The sequence below is a fragment of the Rasamsonia byssochlamydoides genome (genome assembly GCF_041956645.1).
Source record: "Rasamsonia byssochlamydoides strain NRRL 3658 unplaced genomic scaffold VTN77scaffold_24, whole genome shotgun sequence".
Lineage (NCBI taxonomy): Eukaryota > Fungi > Ascomycota > Eurotiomycetes > Eurotiales > Trichocomaceae > Rasamsonia > Rasamsonia byssochlamydoides.
In genome coordinates, this window is record NW_027192407.1 from 57,449 (window position 1) to 74,082 (window position 16,634).

At 47.7% G+C, this 16,634-nt stretch overlaps 5 protein-coding genes and 1 non-coding gene across 6 annotated transcripts; 3 read left to right on the top strand and 3 right to left on the bottom strand.

Moving 5' to 3' along the window:
• Positions 1-918: 918 nt before the first annotated feature.
• On the top strand, positions 919-1,853 carry VTN77DRAFT_3424 (uncharacterized protein; the record flags this gene model as incomplete). Its single annotated transcript, XM_069419371.1, has 3 exons — positions 919-1,397; positions 1,457-1,549; positions 1,622-1,853. 3 exons carry the CDS (start codon positions 919-921, stop codon positions 1,851-1,853), a joined length of 804 nt encoding a protein of 267 aa, XP_069278448.1.
• An 852-nt stretch (positions 1,854-2,705) lies between these two features.
• VTN77DRAFT_3425 (uncharacterized protein) lies at positions 2,706-5,305 on the bottom strand (the record flags this gene model as incomplete). The annotated part of the gene is made up of 6 exons (XM_069419372.1): positions 2,706-3,778; positions 3,829-3,862; positions 3,911-3,979; positions 4,033-4,190; positions 4,285-5,128; positions 5,195-5,305. 6 exons carry the CDS (start codon positions 5,303-5,305, stop codon positions 2,706-2,708), a joined length of 2,289 nt encoding a protein of 762 aa, XP_069278449.1.
• A 769-nt stretch (positions 5,306-6,074) lies between these two features.
• On the top strand, positions 6,075-8,431 carry VTN77DRAFT_3426 (uncharacterized protein; the record flags this gene model as incomplete). Its single annotated transcript, XM_069419373.1, has 6 exons — positions 6,075-6,229; positions 6,289-6,601; positions 6,668-6,709; positions 6,774-6,942; positions 6,996-7,262; positions 7,320-8,431. 6 exons carry the CDS (start codon positions 6,075-6,077, stop codon positions 8,429-8,431), a joined length of 2,058 nt encoding a protein of 685 aa, XP_069278450.1.
• A 942-nt stretch (positions 8,432-9,373) lies between these two features.
• Positions 9,374-11,269, top strand: VTN77DRAFT_3427 (uncharacterized protein; the record flags this gene model as incomplete). Its single annotated transcript, XM_069419374.1, has 4 exons — positions 9,374-9,634; positions 9,704-9,752; positions 9,809-9,948; positions 10,019-11,269. 4 exons carry the CDS (start codon positions 9,374-9,376, stop codon positions 11,267-11,269), a joined length of 1,701 nt encoding a protein of 566 aa, XP_069278451.1.
• A 2,747-nt stretch (positions 11,270-14,016) lies between these two features.
• VTN77DRAFT_3428 (uncharacterized protein) lies at positions 14,017-15,058 on the bottom strand (the record flags this gene model as incomplete). Its single annotated transcript, XM_069419375.1, has 2 exons — positions 14,017-14,978; positions 15,013-15,058. The coding sequence occupies 2 exons, from the start codon at positions 15,056-15,058 to the stop codon at positions 14,017-14,019; spliced, it is 1,008 nt and encodes a 335-aa protein (XP_069278452.1).
• A 1,170-nt stretch (positions 15,059-16,228) lies between these two features.
• VTN77DRAFT_t70 lies at positions 16,229-16,301 on the bottom strand. Its single transcript has one exon. It is a non-coding gene; the product is annotated as a tRNA-Thr (tRNA).
• Positions 16,302-16,634: the final 333 nt, after the last annotated feature.

Sequence of the window (16,634 nt, forward strand, 5' to 3'; positions counted from 1 at the left end):
CCGGTTGCTAGGCCTACGCATACCCTTTCGATAAGGAGTTCCCCTTTTCTAAGTCTAATCATTCATATAACGAGAACTAGATCTCCTTCTGTTTCTCTCGCCCCCGGCTTATCCTACGCACGTGCCTGCTTAATAGAATCTATTGCATTTGGCCCATGACAGGTAAGTACAGAACTTTTTTCTTTCTTTCCCTGGCTTAGAATAGGTAATAAAAGTTGCTACTACCTTTAATTATTTAAGCTGTTACACTGGCAGAGTCGGATTCAGTAAATAGAGAGGGAGATATTTGTATTCCTTTCAATTGACTTTCCTAAGACTTTGAGATAACAGTAATACTAATGACGGCTCTTATCTAAATGATTCTGGGAATATCTTTTATCTTTTGATATCATCCCCTCATTTGCTGGCGGTTGTCTTTACAGTGCAGATAAAATAATAAGAGGGCCTTTGATCCTGGGCCAAGCACCCTCAGGTTGATCCCCATCTTTCCACCTGCAGATCTGTCATAGACCTGCAAATGCACGCTTCAACCAGATTATTTTCCAGTCAGGCGTCCAGCGCATTAGGTCTGCAAGTATATAGTATATCAGGTGGTATTCCTTCGCATCCGATACGTCGGGTTTTGGTGGAAAAGAAGGTCTCTTTGCATGGGATGCATAGCCCTGCCGTCTTTCATCTAGCGCCTTCAGCTGGATATACGATGATACTATAGTAGAGAATCTTGTGGATGAGAATGCCACCATGATTGAGTGACGATAGTAAGGAACTGTCTATCAGATTGGAGCTGAGTACATGGGTAAATTCACCGAACTCGACCTCATTTATCCGAGTAAGATATAAATAAGGGCTACTGGACGGTGAAAATCAGGAGATATCACTCATCAACCATCTCCAAAGCTTCTAGATCTTTAGCTGACTATGATGCAGTTCCCTTCTTGCCTCCTTGCTCTTTGCCTCGTGGGCCTCGCGCAGAGCACTGCTATTCCAGCAGCAGACGTCGCCATCATCTCTCACGACGTGACCATTCTTCCCACAACTGATGTTGTGGCGCACAACTGGACCAAAGTTGATGTCGCCTTCGGTCCCGATTCAATCCCCCAGACGGCGGTTGCCTTGGCTGTTCTCTTTACCAATGCTCAGATTGCCAGCTACGCTTGTGCCGCTGGACCCATCGTCTGTGGCATTGTTGCCATGTCTGCTGTCCTTGTCAGCTTTTTCACTCTTTTCAGAGCCTCCAGTGGGCCAGCCGGCACTCCCAACCCAGTGCGGCGTTTTGATACCATCACCAGTGCAATCCATGAGGCCTGGCTGCCGACCGAGTCGTGCTCGACCCTCTGCCAACTCAAGGCTGGTGCTCCCCACGGCACCTGGACGTCTATTGGAAAAGAAACACCACGGTCGATGGCATCTTCCATGATGTCCACTTCCGGCCAGAATGGCACCCTGTTGGGAGCAGTCCAAAATCTGGGGCCACAACAAAGAGAGATGATGATGATGATGATGATGGAATTGTCGCCACCTACTTCTGGGAGGACGATAATGAGCAGGCGTGAGCAATCTCTTTCTATTCCCAGGTAGATACCTATAGTTGTATTAGACTGACTCTGCTTGCAACTTCCAGATTTGATGACTTTGACCAAAGTCAAATCCAGGGTATTGCCACAGACATCGCGGATTACATGTTCGACAATGACGCCAACGTAGTCTGCGCGAACCTGCTTGACCAAGATGGAGCTGTCAACGTTGGCGTGATGACCATCGATAATAATAACAATGATGAACTTGGAATCATAGATGCTGCGTACACTGATTCCATGGCATACTGTCTTGCGGGGGACCCTAATGTCCCTTGAGAGGGCGGCCGGCAGGATACAATATAACCCACAAGAATCAAAATTCCCCTTGACATGGCAAGTCGATTGTACCAATGTCTGAGATCGTTTCAGTGTAGGTGGACATTTGGCAATTGCATAATCATTAAATGGAGCAAACGATGAGACTGTTAGCAGTGCACTAGAGATGGCCGCCATTATCTTCGCCATTATTCTCCTTCTTTCTTGTCGACGAGAAAAATGAGAGGATGGCTGAATTTTGACTAGGACTAGAACGAGAACTCCTAATACAATATGAGAAAACAGTGACGATTAGAAAAACATGAAGAAAATGAGAAAACAGGCTGATCCTTATGCCAAAAATCATAGTGGTCAGCCAGTTTCCATCTCCTTCGTTTGTTTCTGTTACTTGCTTCACGGGTGAGACCATCTTCCCAGACGCTGACATTTCACTTGAGATACCCTTTATCTATTATGCTTGCTATTATGAGTAAAGTCTGCTTCTATTTCAAGGAGTAACCTATATTCCAACTATACTACTATATAGACTAGGCTTGGTTAGCCATAATTTTGACAACACAATAGGACCAAATTCATCCCTAGTTCTCTCTCTAGACTCCTAGGTCTATCTATACGGTCTCCTACTGGTCAACAAACTAGGGCAGCCGTATTAGAATAATGCTAGCAATGATGCTAGCTACAATGCTAGCTCAGAGATCATAGCTGGTAGTATAAATGATATGGTTTAGCTATAGATAGAGGTAATATTAGGTAGCAAGGAGTCAGTTATATAGGACTGCAGTCAAAAAATGGTTGGAGGCGGATGGCCTTGTCGAGTAGGACATACTGCCTATGATGTCGTGTGTAGAAATCCTACCTCAGCCCATCCCGCTGGGCAACCTCCTCCGTCTGGTGCATATAGGCCTGGAATGCTATCGACGTGTCCAGAACCTGCTTGAGGTGTCCCCAGTTCATCTTCTTCTCCGGGTCCTTGTCTCCGTCAGCCCGTGCCAACGCCATGGCGCTGCGGAAAACGTTGCGGATCTGCCGCCCATTGAGTTCGGCATTGTACAGTTCGCCGCCATCTTCCGTCTCCGCCTGGATGTCGTCATAATCCTCGATGGAGTTACGGCCCTTTGCGAGCCAGGTTCGCCAGATGCGGGCGCGCTGCGCGCCCTCCAGCTTCTTGTACTGGACGGCAAGGTGGATGCGCGACTGGAAGGCTTCGTCAAACGTCTTGACGCGGTTGGACGTCAGGAACAGGATGCCCTGGAAGTACTCGAGGATGCGCAGCAACACCGACACCAGGCTGTTCCGCCGCATGTCCTGCAGGGAGCGCCGCTCCAGGAACACATCGGCCTCGTCGAACAGCAGTAACGCGCTCCAGTGCGTGGCGAGCTCGAAAATCAGCTTGAAGTTCTGCTCCACCACGTCTGGCGTCGACCCGATGTCGGAGATGTTCACGTTATACAGCGGCTTCCCCGTCAACATGGCCAGGCTCTCGGCGGTCAGGGTCTTGCCAACGCCTGGCGGGCCATGCAGCAGCACAATCAGACCAGCTCCCTTGCCCGGGATGAGGTCGTCGATCGAACCGCTTCCCTTGGCATGCTCCATGACGAGGCTCTTGAGCAGTTTCTTGGTCTTCGCCGGGAGCTCCAGCTTGTCGAACGCCTCGTCTTTGTCTCGCTGGGGGATCTCCTCGATATTGTCGACCAGCATCTGAACCCACCGCTTCGACTGGACAACAAAGCCACACACCCGCGGCGGGCAGAGCAGGAGTTGCTCCGGACTCAGCTTGGCAAGCTTCTTCCCCTGCTTCGATGGTAGGTCACCGGCGTATTCTCGACGCATGCGCGAGCAGGTTGTGCAGTTGCACACGGGTTTTCCTTGTTCCTTGTCGCCGAGTTTGAGAGGTCGCATGCCATATGTGGTGTAGGCATAGTGATCTGTTTTCGGTCAGTAAATGAATATGTTGCAGAAGCGATGAGGCACTGACCAACAATCACAGATGTTTTGCGTTCCAGTCTCTCCTGCCAGTCCACTGTCAGTAAAAGCAGTCACTTAAGACTTGAACTCACAGTTTCAGCACGGGTCCTAGGACCGAAAACAGGCCCGAAAGAAGAGTCGCGGTCAGAGATAGTGTCAGTCTGTGCATGAATTAGCATTGGATCATCAAGACAATGGACATGTTGCTTCATACCTCCCTGGAGAAATCAGTCAACATTTCCAATGTGCCTTCATCCAAGATAGGGCCTCCGTAACTGCGAAGCCTCTGCTCAGGCTTCGTATTGCATAGCTTCTCGAATGCTTCACCCCGTCGAATTAACTTTTCTTTCAGTCCCGTCACCGATTCGGAGCCTGGAGCGGACCTTTTCAGCCTGGCGCAACATACTATGCAAGCGGGGGGAAGCTGAGGCAATGATTATTGCTCAAGCAGGGCGACAGCACCTACCGTCAAGGCTTTTCCAGTAGCTCAATGGATAGACCTCGAGGTCTGTGATGGATTTTGACCCCTTGAAGGTCTCGAAAGACACTCTATTCCCCACGTATTTGTAGTTCGTCCCATCGAAATCGATGCTCCAGAGGTTAAGGAAATACTTGTCTTCCCTGTCTCTCTGCAACGCTGAGGGAGCCACCATCGAAATCTGCAGATGGTCCATACACATCTGGCAAACCAGACAGCGGGGGTAGAAGAGCGTCCATAGCAGGTCGTATTGGATCTGCCCGTTTCCTGCCAGTCGCTCCGCATCGCGCCGTTCTTTCGATTGCATGGTATCGAGCTCCTCGAGCAGGGTGAGGATGTCCATCTTGGTGGCTTCGTCTGTATCTGCCTTCTCGGCGTACTCCTTGAGCTGCTTCGTGCTGTGATAGAGCGGCGCATACGGCGAGTCGAAGGCCACCTCTTCCGTGTCGAACGAGATCTCGGGGTAGTCCGTCATCACCTCCTTGAGAGCTTTGCGCAGCGCCGTCGACTCGATCAGCACTTGACGCTCGACTTCTCCGTCCAAGGCTGAGCGGCGCCAGGAGATGGCAAGATCATTCTTGTTTCCTTCCGAAGCTTCCTTGTCTTCCTTGCTCTCGTCTTCAGGGCTGAAACCCTCGACTTCCTTGTCGACATAATCGCCGAATTCGTCCCTGGTACGTTGGAGATACCGCACTCGAGGCTTTTTCCTGGTTACGTCGCTGGAGTCTGTATTGTCTTCTTTCTTGCCATCTGCCTGCTCTTTCCCATCACCGTCTGCAGATTTATCCGCTACATCCTTCTTCGCGTCGTCATCTTTGCTGCCGCTGGTGTCCTTCATGAAACAGTCAGTCCTGTCTCTGCGGCTGGGAATTCTAGGCAGGATAGATGTCAATCTTACATTCTCGTTCCTCTGTTTTGCTTCGACTTCCAGATGGGCGATTTTCTCCTCCAGCAGCTGAATATATCGCTGCTCAAGGCTCTTCACCGTCGTGGTCTTTCCGTCCTCCATACTGGCTGCGAATTTGCACCGAGAAGACGATGATTGCGTAGTTGTCGATGTATCTCCCAGGAGGGATTTTACCTAGAAAGCTCGCAAAAGTCGACAGTTTGTTTCTGCGACTGCTGTCTAGCGAGAGAGGGGCGACTTTTCAGGTTTGCGAGTGTCCTACATAAACGGGGTTCATCTTCTGGCCTGTCTCACAAGGCTGCGCGAAGCCAAAGCTCAACATCCCGGATGCAACGGCAGTGATTGCTTTTTATGCATCTCCTCCCGCATATTGCAACGTTAATTAGTGGATCGAGACGCGATTTGTTTCTCTGCTGACCACCAAGACGAGATGGTTTCTGACTTCCTTTTCTGGAATTCATTGCGTCCCCAGATGCGGCTGAACGCTCCTTCCAACCAATGGACGACTACCGCGCCGGGATGCATGCATCCTTCAGCTCTGTTCTTCGCCTCCACGGCAGTCCAAATATAAATGTCGCGGCTTATGAATCATGTGGTAATTCTCTTTTGGCCCCAAAAGCCAGTGATGGCGCAAGGCTCTAGATTCATCTACCACGATTGCTCGATTGTCTGCCGGCGGGCCGTCCCGCTTGCAGATAGCAAGACGCAGAGGGACAAGGAGTGGTCAGAGATCTTCAATCAGCTAAAAAGACTGCCATGACAACTCCTTTTAGCTGTTTATCTTTTCCGGTTGACAGGAGTCTCATGGATTTGAACATTCAACTCGATTTCTCAGCAGTAATGCAGACCAGTTTTCAGAATCGACACAACCATGGAACTGAGGAACCAGGCCCAGACGTCTAGCATCATCCAGGCCAAGATAGTCATCCGGACATCTATCGAGGAGACATTGATTGAATCGCGTGCGTCAGCTGCTGTCACGGAGAATTCTCCGGCCAAGGGGCACAGCAGCGACGATGCTCGAAGGTTCGCTTGCTCACCTCTGTATCCGAATGCTATCGTGATTTACGTGCTAATGACCGTAGCTGGCTCCAACCAGCGGTAGAGGAGGCCAACAAGAAGACCAAAGAAGCAATCGACCGCCTGAAGCTAGCCTCTAACGAGCGCGAGGCAATGAAGGACATCAAGGATTTCGACTCCTTTACAGAGTTTGTCAACAGGCTAGAGACGACCCGCCATAATGCGAAAAGCGCTTCCGTCAGCAACGCAATCCAGCGAAATATCGCAGGCTTCAAGTCCTTTGCAGACTCGTACGCCGAGATTATCAAAACCGTATCCGATGCAGTGCCATTTGGCGCGGGCTCCCTCTGTTGGGGTCTTTGTAGTGTCGTGATGACGGTGAGTATGACGGCAAAGCTCCGTCTGTTGGACAATACACAACTGACAGGTCCTCGAACTTGACAGGTCGTTTCCAAGAAACTGGAGAGGGAACAAGCTATGCGGGAGGTATGCGCTCAAGGAATTCGGGAACAGGCAAGAGAATATTCCTCGCTAATTCCTTCTCTTGCAGGCCCTTTCCCGCGTCTCCCAAACCCTTCCTCGACTGCGAGAGTATGGGATTCTGTATCCAAAGAGCAAGCGAATGGCAGAGCGTCTGGTTGAGCTTCACGTCAAAATCGTGGACTTTCTGTGCGAGGTCTTGTTATACTGTAGGGGTCGAGGCACGAAGCACGCAATGTGTATGTCGAAGCTTGAAATCCACCGTTGGCTCTAGCGGTGCTGACATTCCCAGCCCGTTACTTCAGGGCGCTTTCGCCCAATGATAGAATTGCGTCTTTAGTTGGCGAGATAAACATCATATCACGAGACATCTTCCATGAAGGGCTGATAGAACTGTCCGCGGAGGTGCGAAGGATAACGGAATCAGCCAAGAACGCCGAGCGCAACACATCTGAAATGCGAAAGCAGTTCGAGGACGCCAAAGCCAAGCTGGAGGAAGCAAATCGCAAACTTGCAGAGGCATCGCGCGAGCGAGCCGAGCTGAAGAAACAAATCACGGGTCAGAAGTCTTGTCTCTCTCTCTCTCTCTCCGGGTCGGCTGTCTGACATGCTATAGATGCCGAGGATACGAGGATCAGAAACGACCTCGAACGCATCAAGTGCCACTTTGTCGCTGAAGCCTATGATCCAGAAAAAGTGTTCAGCCATACTGAAAAGCAGATCCTTCAGTCCTCCTCCCTAACAGAGAGCCGGAGACTCACCTATGGCCAGGCGTTAGACCGGGATCAACTTGCTTTGTGGCTTAATCCAAAACACGGGCTTAGGGCATGTGACTCTAACTTCAAGCAGATTATCTGGGTAACGAGCCAGAAACAAAGAGACAGCAACGCAATCTCCCATATCACGCTAATGGTCTTAGAACGCCTTCTGAAGGACAGAAGGGCGATGCTCCCACAATTATCCTCCAGGAATGGACTACAAGACTCGCCTGATGGCAGCAGCTTGAGACCCCTAGTGATTTACTCGCCATATCAAGAAGGACTTTCCACGACGACACTGAGTGACAACGCCCGCACCGGTTGTACGCTATTTCAGGAGGCAATCTTCCAGCTCATCCTGCACGATCCTCATCTGATCCGGGACAACAAAACGCTACAGAAGATCTGTCAGAAAGTGCATGGCGGGAGTTCGGACCATTCTCATGAGATCATCGATCTGAAGAGTCTTGCCGGTCTGCTGGGAGACTTGATCCGTGCTGTCATGAAGAAGCATGGGACAAACTCAAACTCCGCAAAAAAGGAAGATATATCCGAATCTTTGCCCCCCATCTACTGGATAATCGATCGCATCGACAAAGTGGAGTGGCGACGGGCCGGTACGCCGCACAAGCGCCAGTCAAAGCTGCCTGCCAACAGGGTATCCCAACTATCCGAGTTTGCGACTGCGGTTGAAGGCATCATCCATGATAGAGCCTCGAGACCGGTATCACGTATGAAAGAGGAAATGTCCCAGGCTATTAATATTAATAGTTCCCCCCTACGGATCTTGATCACAAGCCCATACACGCCGTACGACCTGGACGAAACCTGGCCCAACAAGAACACCAATGATGACGACGGCGATTATTATGTCGATGATAATGTCCATTATTTTGGAAATGGCCGTGATGGGGATAATACTACTGGCTTGGGGTTTTCAAGATCGGGCTGGGGAGAACTCTCGATATAGGAAGGAAGGTTCTTGTGCGAAGGCCCTCAAGCCGCAGATTTTTGCTTATTTAGGTAAGGCACCTGACTCTTCCAAGGGATACTGCTATCAAGACTAATTATTGACTACACAGGCGAATGACCAGCAATTCTGATTGATTGGCAGGGCTGGATCAGTAATTTGTTCCATCGATCTTGCCCTAGAACATCTGTTCAAGAATCATTATTATTCGCCGTGTCCTATGTAAATGGAAGACAATCTGTTCTGCAAAGATATAATTGAGAATGATGCAGCTAATGATGGCTTCTGCCCCATTATTATATTATGGCTTTCATTCTATACAAATTGTCACAAATGTTTCCTTTTTGGGTAAATGATACTTACTGAACCCCACGACGCTGCATCCTTCAATCTTTCCTGACAGGACCATCAGCCGTCGGACCAAGGGGGCGGGGAGGCGTGTTTTGTGTTTTTTTTTTTTTGAGGTTGATTTGTATATCAAACACCAACTGTATTAACTAAACTAGCTTTTGGTATCTCCGAGCAAACCCTCTTCAGGCTCAGCACCAGTGTACATTAATAACAATGAATTCCCATTCTCTCCAAGGCCTCAAAAAGAAAACGCCTAGAGCAGGTCAGCGAAGGAAGGGAATGGCAATCAAAATCTTGCTTGGAAGTCACTGTATCTCCCCCTGTAGCCACGTTGGTTTATCCATGGAATAGAAATATATCATAAAGAAATCCCTACTTCAAACACGTTATCGTCCAATGAATTTTATCTTTAGCTCGAAAAGAAAGCAAGGTAAAAGCAGTTGTTGGTCTTGATATGCAGCTCGATAGAACCACGAACTCCCTGCCACGTAGTGATGAGCGGGGTCCCCATTCGAGCAAGGATCGATGGTATAAACCAGACGATATCACTCTGGCTGTCAAAGACTACAAGATGAGCAATATTCAGCCAGCATGCTCCCTCCCAACACCGCGAAGCCTGGCCGATCAGTTTGGGATCGCGTCGGTCGAGAGACGTTCGAACGGCACACGGACGCCCTGCACCGCACCAAGTTTGTGCCTGATTCCCAGGTGCTGTTGGAAAAGGACTGGCCGAAACAGCGCAACCAGGACGGACTCCCTTTTGCGGTCGAAAAACAGCTTACCGATGACTTTGCCTTTATTGCCGCTTACCGATACGGCGCCCGCTATGTCACAGCTGCCGCGGTTGAGCCTGTGAGGAGCGAGCCTTAGGGCCTTATGCTGCGCCTTGCTGCAAACAGGGGCATCTGCGATCACGTCAAGGGCTCGATTAATGAACTCTTGTCTATTCTGCAGAGATGTGCAAGGAAGGGTAAGCATAAGTTGTTTGCTCCGTGTTAAATAACACTTATTGATCCTGTGCTGCAGAGCTGTCTCGCGAACAATGTGCTGCAGACGCTTTCGATACCATTGTCAAACTGAACAGCAACAGGATCCTTGGACGATTGGCGTCTAGTCATTTTCATCGGCCGTCATATATGCATGGCACTCCTCAAGATCCGCTGACCGTCCGCTTGAAGGACTATATGACCTCTTGCACGCCATCTCGAATGCCTGCAGACTTCAAGACACTCTCAGCTCGCATTTCACGCCTCCTTCCTCCAACTAGAAGATGCAACCGCCGATGAGATCGTCAGCGCAACAAAGTCCGTGGTAAAAGAGGCATTTGGGCTCACCGTGGACGGCTTCTCATTGCCCGCCCGTCTCAAGGCGATGGGGTTTGCTGCGTCCAGAATCGACACGAGAGAAATCCATGAAGTCAACAAACTTGCCAACTACTGGCGTGTATGCCTCAGCCTTGCTCATCTCAGCCGCTCCTATCGCGGTCTATTTACGAGGCTGCGGTTAGAGACTCTCGAGCCCTACGAGCCATCCTCGACGACAGCCGTGGAGAGATTTGTGCACGCTGAGATCCAGCTGGTCGCGTTCTACGAGACCTCTTTGGCTCCTCAGTCTTTGCCTCGCGCCATAGGCGCCTCTAAAGAAGCCTGTTTTCTCTGTGACTCGTTCATTAAAGCGCACGGCCACTTCTTCTTGTCCAAAGCGCACCGCCAGATATATCCGCACTGGACAGTTCCCGATCGCGAGGATTACAGCACCGCAACATTAAAGCGATTCCGCAGCGTCTTGATGACGGTTGATCGGGATGTCCCGGAAGAACTCGAGAAAGCACGATGCAAACGCCACTCCTTCCAGAAACTTCCGCTTCAGAGCTCGGTTAATCTGCACAAGCTGACGCTCCCGACCCCTTCTGTGACCACGGATAGCTCTTCGAGCAAGACTACTCCAGTAGCGAAGCTACGCGAAGACGACAACGTCCTGACTCTAGACGGAGTAAAGCCAAAGGAGAACTCTAATCGCCCCTTACATCTGACAGCGTTGGCATCCTCCCATGGTATCGCCGAGGATGTGGTAACAGAAGCAGAAGCACTAGAACTTACTCCCAGCACCTCTCGGGCGATGATAACTTTCACCTCTGCAGCCCACATGACCCTCGACTGGCTCAGCCTGCACATTCATCTGGAGGACACTCCTCCATATGGAAACGGCGCACCAGTCTCCGGTACTGCCCCCGCCTTCTCCAAGGCAAGTGTCTATCTGAAGTCGGTGCAAAGCTGCGATGCCATCAACAGCAAGCACAAAGGTGAATACTTCAGCGTTGGTGACCTCGCGCCAGGCGAGGAAAAAGTCATTGCCAGGCCAGAATGCAATGAGGATGTTGGCAATGGTTGTTGCAAAGAGATAGAGTTAACGCTCACTAATGGGGCCCGGAAACCCGTGCGAGTCAGGTGTCGATGGTATAGGGCTGAGTATGGGGTCAGGGTGTGACATGTGTGCCTGCGTCAATTCCTCATTTCATCGTTAGCCCTTGCATTTTATTTTCGATCTGATCATCTCCATGGACGATGTAGACATCTGACGCAGACATCTCCATCCCCCTTCGCGGACTCGAGAGTGGCAACAATAATACCTCTGCCGGATCGACAGATGAGAGAATCTGCGTGGCAGTGGATGCCTTACGAGAGAAAATACTCTCATCCAATCCAAATTTATCCACGACCACATCAACAAGATCAAGGCATATAACCTCCCCAGTAAAACAGCCAAGTTGTAGCTACTGATACGGTTCCGGTTAGATGGCCATAACAGCGCAGATCTATAATAATTAATCTACATGCCCCAGCCACGATAGTAGAGTAGGCACACAACAATGAGGCAAGCAGGAAATACAGTTAGAGGACTTAAATAAGGACCCTGTTTTTTTCTCCATATATAGAGCGGGGGATAACGAATTTATAAGACAGTATGATTGGGTTTTTGTTTTGTAACGAGCAGCTTTTTATGTCAAGAAAGTATGTACGTACGTACGTATATGATCATGATCGAATAACCATATCACAACTGACGACGACGTCGAAATAGGCCTTGGCCCATTTCACTGGATTATCTCCATTTGAAATCATATAATACGGTATTAGGCCACACATCTTTTTGCCAGCCCCGAACCAAAATAGCAACCCATTCGTCTTCATCGGGCCCAGTGCCGCCACCGACCTAAACACCAGACGTATTATTCAGGCGACAGGGTGTGTGTGCCGAAGCTGAAGTCAAAGCCATCGGTCCTGTGGGCACGAGGTTGGACTGTCGTCTGATTCTGGCAACTTTTCTCTGCTCCTCCGCCACGGTAGTGGTTGTTGAAGATGTGGACCAACGCCCAACGCCTGCTGGACTTGCTGGCAATCCCTGCTGATACAATATGAGGTGCTGCCTGGTGGCAGCCACTCTCAGATATTCCAATCAATATTGTCGTCGTATTCGAGAAAAAATCGGACATATCTCCCAGGAAATAATACCGTACACTGGGGTCTGGAGGTTTTTTGCTGTCTAACTCCATGCGTGGCATAGAGGTAGTCGCCCATTTGTCTTCTCCCAGCATTCCATTCTATATCAATCAATGCATGGGTCTCGTGGACACCTTCCTTGCACTGTATAACCAGGAAAAACTGTCTGGCGACTGGACCCCCTCATGGTGGCGCAAGACGATACTGGTGTGTCATCAGGTCTGAAAAGCTGAGGCAGTATACTCCTCAGGCTGAGTGATGTAACCCCCTGTTTGGGGAATCTAATGGAGGATCGCATTCCAGATTCAGAGACCTCTTCTTTGAGGTAGAATTCTTAGAGTAAACGCTTGGATATCGTCCTGGATCGATTGCACCGAGTAGCACTATCATAACATATTAATATATCAGAAAACCGTCAACGTTATTATGATCGATAATCAACACATACCGTTCCTTGGATATCATGCTGGGCAGACTGATAGCCATATGCTCGTGAGGACATCTTGTGAGGAGTTTAATCATTGGATGAAGACTGCTTGGTGGATATATAGCTAGAAGAAGGGCCAATAAATGATGGTTTGCTCAAGGAACATAGTTGGCTTCTAGTAAGATGTGGAAGACGACAATGATGGTAAGGTTGGGAAGCAAGCAGAGGAAGAAGAAGAGGAGGAGGAGAACGAGCCCTTAAGTAGAGGAGAGGCTCTAGGGCCTTGCCTTTGTGATTCACTAGAGTATGAGGTTGGGACTTTGCAATGACTGATTTAGTATACTCATTCATTCTGGAGGTTAAACAGATGATTCACTTAGGAGGCCTACCTCTTGCAATGAGTCAGTTACTTACTAAAGCAACTTGTTCACTACATAAGCATCCTGTTTTGTAAAGAACCTATTATTCACAGCTGCCAAGGTATGTAATGATAGCCCTCCTAGTCAACCATCTGATATAGTAATACTACCTGCAATAATAGGAGTTTAGCTGTGAACATGTTGTCAGAATTCTGTGAGTTTGCAATCTGGCTGTCAAGCCTGCATCTACCTGCAACAAAGGAAGGTGACAGAAATCTACTGAATATGGGGGTTTTTTGGCTTATAAAAAGCCCATCTTTCTGTTCTTCCTCCATCTTTCTTATTATTTCTATAGAGCAGTCATTAGCCTTCCAATATATGATCTCCTTCTGAGTCTTGGACACATGTTACAATATATATATAAGGAACAAGCTATTGCAGATTTGGCTCAAAAGAGGTGCCATAAGACCAACTTCTTGGTGGATCTGAACAAGGTGTAGCCTGTCAACACAGATCTCGCGTCACTCGACTGAGAAAATTCTTGGTCTATGCCAGGTACTTTTGCCTGGGGCGTACGTGTAGTAGGTATGATTTTTTTTAACTATCAACTTTCCAGGCGGGCTCCCTACCTATATCCCTTAGTAATATTATCTCCTTCACTGAAACATGCTTATGTAGTTGCTTTTTACAGCCATGACAGTGTATAAAACAGGAGTTAAGGTTTTTAGAATATAGTGATAGTGATACTCTCGTACAGAACTGTACCAAGAGGCTATTTCTAACAAGATGGGATCAGTTTTTTATGTCCAGTACAATGTGGACTCAGTTTTCTTCTTTTGTAAATGAACTTGAATACTATGGAATTCAGATTAAGATGAAAGAAAATACTTTGGATTTCTTTGTCTCTCTTTCTCTCATACTCTTTTCTTGTTCTTTTTTTTTTCTGTTCTATTCCCCTGTCATCACCAATTCCAGAAACAGCGCTTTAATCCCTTCCAACACCTTCATGATGCGTTGCCGATTCCTTAGTCCATGCGAGGTCTCGAGCAGATCGCCCGCCTTGAAATAAAGATCCTGCCAGTCCAGATCATCCCGGGAGGCAATCTCCTCATATTCAAAGATGACCTCTTTAGGGAATCGAGAGCGCCAGTATAAGTTTGGGATCATTGGCCCCCACGATGGGAGCGCTTGAAGCGTGTTCCTGATATCCTTGTAGTATGAGAGAAAATCTAGAATGGTGAGGATGATGTCAACTGGAAGGAGAATGTCGTTATATGCATTGTCATCTTGATTCAACGGCTTCCTGGTAGAAAGACTTTTTGATCTTTTTTCTCCCGTCTTTCTCTTTCGACGCTTGACAACAGCCTGTTTAATCAGATCCCGGACCTCGACGACATTCAGCGGGTCCCTGAGTGCGAATAATTTACCAGAATCTCTCAGCTCATCTGGAATGGGTGCCAGGTGCTGTACAGGATCATTGGCATGCAGGTCCATATACTTGCGCGGATTCCGATACAGCTTGTCAACACCATATAGCTGCTCCATTTTTCTCCATTTGAGGATTTCACAGATCAGCCCGTCGAGTTCATACACTTGATAATCCCCCCACGTTTGACGGAACACTTGGACCAAGAGACCCAAGTGCTGTTCGATCAGATGCGGGTCCAGAATGCGCGTGAGCAGGACCCAGCAGCGTTCGTGGATCACATAGCCGCATGGGTCGAGAGGCTGATAGTCCACATCGTAGTTCGCAACATAGGCCTCGACAAACTTCTCCGGCTTTCTGTAAGGGTCCCCGATGATAACTTCCCCTTGGTTGCGAGGCACCCTCAGAAAACCTCTGGTCCAGTGCGCACACAAGGCTACTCCGGAGATAGCAAACTTTGGCTCGTCTCGGCCGCTTTGGAGGACTTTACCATCAGACTTGACAAGGAAAAAACTTACTCGCTCGATAGAGACGGTCCCACACCCACGGGATCTGAAAATACATCCTGCTCAGATCGGCCGTGCTACAAGCAACAAAACCATCCTGCTTGGCGCGTCTCCTCCAGTCGGCGCTTTCCGTGAATATTCTTTCCGACAGCGTACCAAACCCCCATCGACCTGGGATAAGATTTCCACATGCGCAACAGTGAGGGTCCTGCTCGTGTGGGCGCCGAGGGAGAGTACCTAGTTTCCTCATCGTCAATCACCAATATATCAGCAAGATGATATCTATCAGAAAGACTCGTCAGACAGCGATCATACGAGGGATACGATATCGTTTTAACAAGCGGACGACGTAGGTGGATGTCTCTCTCATAATGTGCTCATCTCTCCGAGAACGCTCTTCGACATGTCATGATGACAGAAAATGCATTTTCATCGCGCACAACGCAGTGTCAAGTTCATCTTGATGTCATTTCCCAGGGTGAATATCTTCATTCTATCCCCTACCTACTATAGTCTACTCAACTAGAATAGACTTGACTTTACGCCTAAGGTAGCTTCGCAACCGTCATCACGGCGAGGTATCCTATCTGGTACTAATACTAGCAAGGTCGATTCATTCAATAGGTATGTATAGTACAGTATAGTACGGTACATACTTTCTTAACTTCGTTTTGTATAAAAAGAATTTTTAATTGTGTTAGTAAAAGCAAAATATGTGTATAACATGGAAGTGCTGGGTTAGGTTCCCTTCCCGTCACGGCTCAACTCAAGCAAGCGGATAGATAGAAAACTAGAAAACTACATTACTATTTTTTTCTTTTTTTATTTTTTATTTTTATATTTATTTTTATTTTTATTTTTATTTTTATATTTATTTTTATTTTTATATTTATTTTTATTTTTATATTATTTTTATTTTTATTTTTATATTTATATTTATTTTTATATTTATTTTTATTTTTATATTTATTTTTATTTTATTTTTATTTTTTATTTTTATTTCTTTATTTAATCGGTAGAAGTGGAATTTAATTTGCTGATTGAGGATGACAGGCCAACTGACAAAAGATGTACTGTAGGACGACCACGGTACTACAGACAGTAATTAGCCAGCCAACCGCACCACTCAAATGAACAAACCAACACAAGAGGTGAAATTTTGGGGGGAAAAAAAGTTCTAAATCAACTGCGAACACAAGCGGTGATCCCAAGAAAAAAGAATTTCTTTTGCTCACACGCGGATTCGAACCGCGGACCTCATGATTACTAGTCATGCGCTCTACCAACTGAGCCATGCGAGCAGTTGTTGTGACGTGGCTTCCCGCCTAAAGCCTAATAAGCCGAAAAATCTATTTTCCACTAGATTAGATTAGGTACGGGTATCCGCCACCGCCAAAATTCTCATGATGAAAATTCTCGACTTCTATATTTTTTTTAACCATTGAGAACTTAAATGTTATTTATATTTTTGAAATTCGATACAGTGATTAATTAAAAAAGAACTTATCTTTTTTTTACAGATTTACCTAATGAATGTAATCATCGTGGTTGAAGAAAGACTACCTATATTCAAACTAGAGAAGATATTATGAAAATATATGTATATATATATATTTCGCGAAGCTGAGGTTTCT